The 10,330-nt window shown below is 37.6% G+C and overlaps 1 protein-coding gene across 3 annotated transcripts in view; it reads right to left on the reverse strand.

Moving 5' to 3' along the window:
• The window catches only part of trak1b (trafficking protein, kinesin binding 1b), a 30,618-nt gene extending 21,674 nt beyond the window's left edge, over window positions 1-8,944 (reverse strand). The window contains exons 1-3 of one of the 3 annotated variants that reach the window (XM_048202213.1): window positions 8,511-8,643; window positions 6,587-6,694; window positions 6,046-6,108 (exon numbers count right to left, since the gene is read on the reverse strand). In XM_048202213.1, the coding sequence (XP_048058170.1) occupies window position 6,046 (1 nt within the window). In that variant the 5' untranslated portion in view covers window positions 6,047-6,108; window positions 6,587-6,694; window positions 8,511-8,643. Of the gene's footprint in view, window positions 1-6,045; window positions 6,109-6,586; window positions 6,695-8,510; window positions 8,706-8,779 lie in introns of those variants that run through there. The other 2 variants (XM_048202215.1, XM_048202214.1) reach the window with 2 other exon arrangements.
• Between the last annotated feature and the right edge of the window lie 1,386 nt (window positions 8,945-10,330).

The raw sequence follows: 10,330 nt of genomic DNA on the forward strand, positions 1-10,330 counted from the left end.
TACCCATATGTCCGGGAGGAGTGGCTTGCCATGCAAATCTCACTCTGCAATCTTCATTGGCCCATTTTCTTACTATTCAGAGGTGATTGAAGCTCCCAAGTGAGACCAAATATGTCCATACTGAAGTAACGTTGAACGTGACTGACTGAATGGGAATTACCTTGTTCTGTCTTGAAACTCTTGACGATGCAGGCTGGTGGGTCTTTAACTCATTTGGTAGCGATCTCATCATTATCTACATAGCACAGCTATGTACAGCTTGCTGCTCAAACATTCATATATTTGGCATTGTTTGCTGTTAGCTGTTAGAAGTCTGCAGCACGCTTTCAGATGGCATCTGAATCAACATCTTTGTGTGGTCCAGTTATCAACTATATAACTAAATTGAGCTATCTTTACAAGTTTTAAACTAGCATCATGTCAACAGATGCATGAGTGTATCACTGAAGCAAGCAGCTATTTGACTGCATGGTTTATACAGCAGCGGTCTATTTTTGTTACCGCTATTTTATACGCTGTTTAGCATGGATATGAAAACAGTTAAAGTGATAAAAACATTGCGCTTTATCGGCGTCCACCATATTTAGTGGTATTACTCAATGACACATTCATTTTCAAGAGCAATGTTTATTAGCAATGCTAAATGTGTGTGGTTGATTCAGATGTTTGTGTGTCTGAGGCACATTAAAAGAACCATCAATACAGTTACTACTAAGCGTCATGTTTGTTTATAATCTGGTGGAGTCCAAGCATAAGCTGGATCTTTATGCAGTTTTGTCTATACAGCAGCAATATGGTCTATTGTTTGTTTTACTGTGAGTATGAGACTAATTGATGATACTTGCTCAGGTGGTTGCTGGGTTCCCATCTCTATCAGCTTAGGAGTAGGCTGGTCACTTACTAACAGGATTGCTCGCTGCTCGATTGCTCGTCTGCCTCGCTGCCTCTGCCTTGCTACTCAGAGTGGTTTGTGTCTCCGTATAGCTTTGTTTTCTCTTACTTTTATTGAATCTCGTACTTTTATTCATTCTTGCTCATATTATTATTACTTTATATATACTATTGCCTACCACATTAATCTGACGTCGCTAGCTTGTAATCTTTGAATCTAAATCGCTGTTACAAAGCGTGTGCATCTCGCTAGCTTGTTAATAGTTAGCGTCATTAGTCTCTTGCGCGCTCCTTTTTCAACGCGTTCAACAAACAGCTGTGGTAACTCGAATCAGTCTACAAACACAGTGAGTCATGTCATCCTCTCCCAGCATCATCTCCTGTTCCATCTGTCACATGTTCAGCATAGCCCTCTCTGTCAGCGACGAGGGATTTACATAAATGTAGGGAAATAGGCTGACAGAGAGAATCTCAGAATTAGAGACACGCATCCAAACTTTAATCGAGGATAGTAAGAATGCAGGGGCTTCAGATACTGTTTTGGATGCGACTAGCTTAGTGAACTCTGTACATTGTTCGGTTCCGGCTGTAGAGCCCGCGCAGCAGGGCACTTGGGTAACAGTGAGGCGGCCTAGCCGCGGAAAACACCACTCTTCTGTTCCAATAAGAACATCAAACAGGTTCTCCCCACTCAGTGACGCACCCACTGAGAATCCTGTTGAAAGTGCCCTAGTTATTGGCAATTCTATTACACGGAACGTGAAAATAGCGACACCAGCCACCATAGTCACGTTTGCCAGGAGCCAGAGCACCTGACATCAAAGCAAATTTAAAAGTGCTGGCTAATGTTAATCGTAAATACTCTAAAATTATTATTCACGTTGGCACAAATGATGTTTGACTTCGCCTGTCGGAGATCACTAAAATTAACATTAAAGAGGTGTGTGAACTCGCAAGTACAATGTCAGGAGAAGTAATTTGCTCTGGCCCTCTTCCTGTTCATCGGAGTGATGAGATAGCTAGCAGATTATCTTCACTCAATGGCTGGCTGTCTAAGTGGTGTCCGCAGAATAATATAGGTTTCATAGACAATTGGAAAAGTTTTTGGGGCAGACCTGACCTGTTGAAAAGAGATGGTATTCATCCGTCCCGGGATGGTGCTGCTCTTCTCTCTAGTAATATGGCACATAGTCTTAGAGCTGAAACATGACAAACTTGGTCCCAGGACAGGAAAAAGCAGCAGACAAACTGGCTAAACCAACCGTCTGCTAGCTGCCTCACGTTACAGAAGTCAGATAATTCTCAAAACATAGAAACTCTCACACCTAGATATTATCACATAGAGACTGTGTCTGTACCCCGAATTAGTAAAAACAAAAAACTTCCAAACCAATTTAATGGTAAAAATTTAATTGATGTTCAACAAATAAAAAAATAGAGATAATAATGATAAACAAATGATAAAGCTTGGGTTGTTAAATATTAATTTTACGGAAATGGGTCATACCATTGACATTACCTGAGCAGTGGACGTAAAACCCCGCTTATTCAAGGACGCGCATTTAATGCATGGATGGAGCAAACACATAATGTATTGCTGCGTCCCATAGGGCTGGGCGATATATCGCATGCGACTGTCACGCGCATTTCGTCAGTAAAGCCATTATCGAAGGCGATTCATCTGCGATATGAATGCGATATTGCGTGGCTTATCAGTGATCTACGGCTCTGTCTATTAAATGCCGCTCCATCTGAAAGCAGGTGATGGCGATTTAGCGGCAATCAGGGAACCGGCTTTACTGACGAAATGCGCGTGACAATCGCATGCGATATATCGCCCAGCCCTAGCGTCCCAATTCACATACTATCCATCCTAAATAGTATTCAAAATAATAATTAGTATGTCCCAAATCGTAGTATGTTGAAATAAGTATTCCAAAGATACTCAGATGGTCTACTTTTTTTCTAGTTAGAATTCGAAGTGCAGATCCGTGCACACTCTAACGGCTAATATTGCCCATAACACATTGCGCTGTGGACGAGGATTTGATTAGAACTACAAATACGAATAAAAGTGTTAAAAACTACAAACATGATGGATGTGCGAGACCGACGGTTAAGCAGAGCGGTTAAGATAAAGGGGCTTGAGTGATTAATAATCAGTATCTAACCTGACGAAAAGATATTTATTAAATGTTATCCACATTATATTTCATCTGCAACAGTATTGTGAACTTTTATAATGATGCGTTTGGTCATTAACTTTTAAATGCATCATTATGCAAAGATGAGGATTGTTCTCAGCATGAAAGACCTATGACTGGCAGATAAACGTGCGACTACATTTCTCTCCGAAATGTAGGAAATTAAATTTAATTAAATGTGGAGGATTTTAACTGTGACAAGATGATTGACAGGGTAGTTTAAACAGTTACAGGTTGCGTAACTAAGCAACATAACGTCTGTTAAAGACGCAATTATGATAAGGTACTATGTCCCAAAGCTTGCATACTCTTCTGCTACACACTCAAAAGTATGTACTTTTTCTTTACAAAAACAGTACATACTTTTAGGACGTAGTATAAGTAGGCGAATTGGGACCATGATTGGGATGCAGCGTAAGTGTCTAAATGCATAAGCATAGTTCCAATAAATGTTAAATGAAATTTAACTTTATGTTGTTAAACTGAATGTGCGAAGGAATCTGCTGAAATAACTACAACATTAACAACACTGAAATAAGAGCACGTGGTTTATCAATCAGATGCGCATTAAAGTTGCGTTCGTTACTATAGCAACAGTAGACACCCAGCGCGTGTTCTTTCTGAATCATCGTGAAATAGGAATATGCTCCGTATAAAGAGAACAAAGAGGGTTTTCTTAACTATTCCGTTAAGAAAAGTTAGTTTAGGATTAGCTGGGAAAGTGCATGATATTCTATAGGGTAGTCTCTCCATGTAAGCATTAGTATGTTTAATGTACCTGGAACTCTTTAAAAAGGTTGTGTAGCCATTAATATAGTTAACATGAACTAACAATACTTTTAAAGCCTTTTGGCTTAAGTAATTTTCTACAAATGCCAATTTTTAGGCAACTAAAATAAAGTTATGTAGCATCATTAAGAACTAACAAGAACTAACATTAACAATGGACAAAAGTTTTTTTTGCCCCCACTTTCTGACCCAAGTGGTACTCTGCAGAGACTATGATGGCCAGCTCTTCCTCTCTGGATGTCCAGAGGGGTGGAGGGAAACAACTCTCCTCCTCTCTGGATGTCCAATGGGGTGGAGAGATAGAGTTGTGGGTAGGGTTAGGGTAGGATAGGGTGTGGTTGTACATTCGCTCCTCCTCGCTGGACGTCTAGCGAGGGGGAGCTAACGTAAGCTCCACCCATTTGCTCTGCAGTGCACACCTTCTCCTCTGACCTCCTGAAGGCCACTGTGTAATTCACACCCTGAATAAGACACATTTGGGGAAACATTTCAATAACCCTAATTAATGCATATAAAAATGCAGAATCGAATCGAATTAATCGTCTTGAATCAAATTGTTCTGAATTTGCAAAAATCATTCTTGAATCGTATCGAACACCTATGAATCGTGAATCGTATCGATTCACTGTATACCCAAAGATTCACAGCCCTACTAGGCACACATAGATAGTAAAACATGTGGTCCCAATAAAAACAAAATAATAATTAAAAAAAAAAAACAGAAAAAAATGCAGTACATATGTCTTGGCGATAGATCTGCTGTTTTGGGGGTGTTTGTCTATCCCTTCCTGTCTATGTCATCATTGTGCAGATTTATGTATAGCAGCAGCTTGTTTCTCACTCAAATGCACATGTATAGTACTTGTATTGTCTAAATCTCCCATTAACTGTGTAAGGTAAAAGTGCTTTACAATGTATAGCAATAGTCTTCTTCAGCTGTTGCACCACAGCTTATTGGCATTTCCAGTACACCTGTGATCTGTTAGATTTTTGTGTTGAAGAAGGCTCTGCCATTTTTTCTGTTTCCTGCTTTGTTGGGGTGTTAATTCATGTATGTTACATGTGCAGCAGCAGCAGCATGTCTTATATGCTCAAAGCAATGTCTGTGGATATATTGGTAGTAGCAAATTTCGGTACAGCAGCAGCAGCGTAGCAGATCTATTCCGCCAGACCAAATACATTAACATTGTCATTTCCATTACCATGCCAATCTCATTTATCATACCAATATCCCGAGAGTTGTCATGACAGAATTACCTAGTTCTGTCTTGAAACTCTGACGATGCAGGCTGATGGGTCTTTAACTCATTTGGTAGCGATCTCATCATTATCTACACAGCACAGCTGATTGGTTGCTGTTGCATCAGCGGCCAATGAGCATGCTGCTCAAACTAGGGCTGGGCGATATACCGCATGCGATTGTCATGCGCACTTCGTCAGTAAAGCTGGTTCCCTGATTACCGCAAAATCGCCATCACCTGCTTTCAAATGGAGCGCCACTTAATAGACAGAACCGTAGATCACTGACAAGCTACGCAATATCACGTTCATTATCGCAGATGAATCGCCTTCGATAATGAACGCAATATTGCGTAGCTTGTCAGTGAACTACGGCTCTGTCTATTAAATGCTGCTCCATTTAAAAGCAGGTGATGGCGATTTAGCGGTAATCAGGGAACCGGCTTTACTGACGAAATGCGCGTGACAATCGCATGCGATATATCGCCCAGCCCTAGCTCAAACATTCAAATATTTGGCATTGTTTGCTTTTAGCAGCCTGCAGCACGCTTTCAGAACCCTCCTCTTTCCCCAGCTCCACCTGTATAGATCTGCTATGGGGGGTAAATCATGTATGTTACATGTGAAGCTGTGCAGCAGCAGCAGCATGTCTTACATGCTCACAGCAATGTCTGTGAATGTATTGCCAGTAGCAAGTCTCGGTACTTGCTCTGCAGCAGCAGTGTCTGATCTATATTATCAATTATCTGAACTATAATTGTCATATCCATTACCATGGCAATCTCAATTGTCATACCAATATCCCGAGAGTTGTCATGACAGAACTAAAGATAAACATGACTGGAATAATTCCTTATCCATCCAGAAAATGAAATATAATACGGTTGCGGAGTCTGTCAGAAAAAGAAAATGAACTACTTACTACATTATCATTCTTTATGGCTCAGGCACAGATGATTTCTCTGTCTTTGTCAGTATATTCTGCCTGCACAGAAAGCTGATATGAGGCATGATTCAGATGGTAAACATGACTCAGTAGGAGCTATTCAGATGGGGTTGAGTCAAGAGCTGTATACAAATGTCCAACTGAACATGTTTGAAATATTTAACATTCAATTTAATTTTCTAAAATGCCTCAAGAAGCATTTTAAATTAGAAAATTAATTTACTGTACAACTTACACAATGCAATTAGTCTGCCCTTCTTATCGTACATGTGACTTTATTTATAAACATACTGTTGTTAATCTATTTACTCTAAAGCTTACACTGTAAAAAAAAAAAAAAAAAAAAAAAAAAAATATATATATATATATATATATATATATATATATATATATATATATATATATACTATTTATATATCTACAGGATATATATATCTACAGGATATATACTATTTTTTTTTTAAAGTGAACTGAATTATCATAAAATAAATGGCTTATTATTGCTGATGTGACATACTTGTATATGCAGCAGCCAATCAAGAAATTGTGTGCTAAAGTCCTTTTTACACTGATGCATGTGCGTCAGACTCCCTTATCGATATGTCTGATATCCCGAAGGGGAGATCTATAAAAGTTATGTAAAGGGTTGAAGAAAGGTTAATTAGACAAATTCTCAGAATGCTAATGAATATGTGTCATTGTTTACAAGTCAGAGAAGTACAGTGCAAAAAAAAAAAAAAAAAAAGGAAGATAAATTTTTAGTATAAACAATTGGGGGTAAACAGCAAAATGTATAGCTATTTAAAGTGGATAAAACGTAGACTACTGTTCAAAATTTTGAGGTCAGTAAAAAAACAAAACAAAAGCAGCATTAAGAAATGTTTCTTGAGCACCAAATCAAATTATTAAAATGATTTTTTAAGAGCTTTGCTTTGCCATCAAAGGAATAAGTTACACTTTAAAATAAATTCAAATAAATATTCAAAGAAAACAGTTATTTTAAATTGTAATGATATTTCACAATATTACTGTTTTACACAATATTACACAATATTACTGTGTATTTTTGATCAAATAAATATAGGCTTAGTGAACATAAGAGATTTCTTTCAAAAACATTAAGAAATTTACCAACCCCTAACTTTTGAAAAGTAGTTTATCTTTTACTCTAAACATTTTCATATTAATGTGTAACATTTATATGCTTTAACTTTCAACAAAACAGTTCACAAGTAACAATGGTATATACCGTTCAGGCAACTGAGAAAACAATAAGGCCTGTGAAACAGCAATTCCTCTATTGCAATAACATCAAAAACATCAATAACTCTAATGCTGAAGTATATATCTTACATAATATATGGGCTGTGATCAGCTATAACTTTACATTAGTTGACTATATTTTAAACTGTACCTCACTTAGAAAAACAGTGTGGGGAAACAGAAGAAAGAAACCAGCATCATCTACTGGTTGAGCCATGTCAGTGAAAACACGGTTCATTTTTCACAATGACCTTGATATATCTTCAGTACATATTCTGTTACACAGGCTTTTTAAAAACTGAAAAATCAGCAATATCATATCATATGGCTAGGAAAAGTGTTTGATCATAACTAAAAATATCAAAGAGCACAACTCACTTCACCAGATAAAAGTTAAGGGATCAGCGGACAAGCAATAATTCTAATCTAACAATTATTCAGGCAAAAAAAAAAAAAAAGCACAAGGCTCAAAAGTAATGTTTGTTTTTTCTGCCAGCTTTACCACAAAATTATAATTTTAATTTTTAGCAAAGCATTTTTAGATGTGCCAGAAATAACATTTACTTTTTTTTTTTCATTAAATATTACATTTTCTTAACAAAAGCATAAGTAAGAAAGAATTTTAACATTTTTGATTGTAATTCTGGCTCTCAAAAAAAAAAGCACAAGTCATTCTTACGTTTTCATTTTGCTAGCCAGCTAGATTAAAAGTTTAAATAATCACAATTTGCAATAACGATGCCAAATGCACTGCTAAAAATAAATAAATAAATTTGTGTGCAAGGCATAAAAACATGCACAAGATCAATCAATGTAAGATCAACTGTCCGAAACTCTCTTAAACTGGCCCTAGGCCAACAGGCGTTGCTTACTGATGAGCTGATTGTTATTATTAATTAAAAATTACTTTAATAAAATGATAACTAAACTCTTTTAGTATGATGTACTGTACAATATTGTTGTCATTTTTAGGTTCTACTCTCTCTTATGTTTTCCACATGTCACTGTTACTATATAAGTAACAGTAGTAACTAAGGACATTGTAATTAATTGAATTAGTCATAAAAAGTATAGAATTTTAAGCCTTTACCATTATAAATATAATATTAGAGCAGACAGACTCTAAATCAAATAGTGGTCATCAATATTTATAATGATAGCAAGCCTCTTTGACTCACAAAAATAGTTGAGGGTCTCCTCAATCTGCTCTGAGGTGAGGTCTATGCGTGTGTCGGGCGAGATGAGAGGCGTGTGGATCCAGTCGTCGTGCTCATAGCCATATACGCTGTCTGCCCTCAGCCTGTAGACCGGTAACTGCTCCTCCAACAGACTGATAATCTCCACCTCAGGGAGTTCTGTGCTGTTACAAACATCTACAGCAGAGACATGTGAAAATCAACAGTAGTACATCTTATGCATCTTGTAATGAAATGAAGCATGTTATGACCTGTGATTGTTTCTGCGTCCCTGTAGCGGGCATGTGGCACTAGAGGCACTGGTTCCTCCGTTCCTTCACCTACATACTGCTCTTCTGGGATGGGTCCGAGGTGCACGGGTTCTGTAGAGTCTGTTCTCGAGCACTCAGAACTGGACTCGTCCAGCTTGGCAATTTCTTAATGGAATACTAGAACATGTCCAGCTTTGGCCCTCTATAAACAACAAAAACCAGTGAGACTGAAAATTATAACACACTACGATTCAGTATTAGAGTGAAGGATATTGTGGATGAATGTTTCAACAACCACAAATAAATAAGTCAGTTTGTAACTGTTCGTGCTCACAATGGTTAGTGTTCAGAAATTGTTGCATCAGTTCTTATCATTCTTGATAGTTTTGCTGTTAAGTAATGATAAGTTACACATTAGCCTATAAACACATAGGCTCTGTGAGGGTTGTGCTTAGGGGTAGGTAATAGAAAATATCATGTAACCTGAAATAAAATCAATGGACGTCTATGCAATGTCCTCACTAATATAATGACACAAACAAGTGTGTGTGAGTGTGTGTGTGTGTGTGTGTGTGTGTGTGTGTGTGTGTGTGTGTGTGTGTGTGTGTGTGTGAGAGAGAGAGAGAGAGAGATGCCTTTATAGAAAGAAGTGGTAAACAAGGCTTTGAGAGATATATAAATATATATATAAAGTTTTTGTTGTTGGTGGTGTTTTGAAGAAAAAAAGTGGCGTGCCTTGCAAAAGAATGGTCATATATGGGTGTCCTTGGCAACAAAACGTTTAAAAAACCCTGACCTAAATCAACAGACATGATATTTGCCATTTGCCTATCAGCTCAGATCACACATCTGTGGAATAAAACTCATCTTACATAATGAATTACATAAATATTGTACAGGTATTAGATATGTGTACATATAGAGATTATAAAACACACCGAACAGCCGTCACACACATGCTAGTGTTCATCGTAAAATATGAGATCATGTGGTTTGTTTTTGTAATGGGCGTGTCTACGCATATCGTCATGACGTTCCTCCGCATCTTCTGCGGTACCTAACGTACACCTTGCGTAAACAAACAACCTAAAAAAAGTCATTAAAAATGAACATCTATATTTCATTACAACCCACCTTGTAGCCAATAGTCTATATCATCAAACATGATAATGTCATGACTTAGATACCGTCTAGATAAATGACTCTGTCTGGATACTCACAAGTGAGGAATCCCCAGTTAATGTGGAAATCATATAAACATTTATCGTCGTCCGGATGATACGCGCTCCACAGATTAACTGTCCTCTTCAAGTGAACGGCGTTAGTCACGGCTACGATAAAGCAAAGACTAGAAATATAACGTTACTTTTGTCTCTGAAGAACTGAGAACCTAGATTGTCGAATTGTTTCACTACCTGAATTGTGATAAATGTCTCAACAGCAGTCGTCGAATCTCCAAAACCTTTCAGATTTAATTCTTAGTTCCTCTGAGTGTACATATTTTGCCCATCCTGTACATCATCCTTTCCTCCTTTATCACCTCCTTTCATT

Source organism: Megalobrama amblycephala, linkage group LG9 (genome assembly GCF_018812025.1).
Source record: "Megalobrama amblycephala isolate DHTTF-2021 linkage group LG9, ASM1881202v1, whole genome shotgun sequence".
Lineage (NCBI taxonomy): Eukaryota > Metazoa > Chordata > Actinopteri > Cypriniformes > Xenocyprididae > Megalobrama > Megalobrama amblycephala.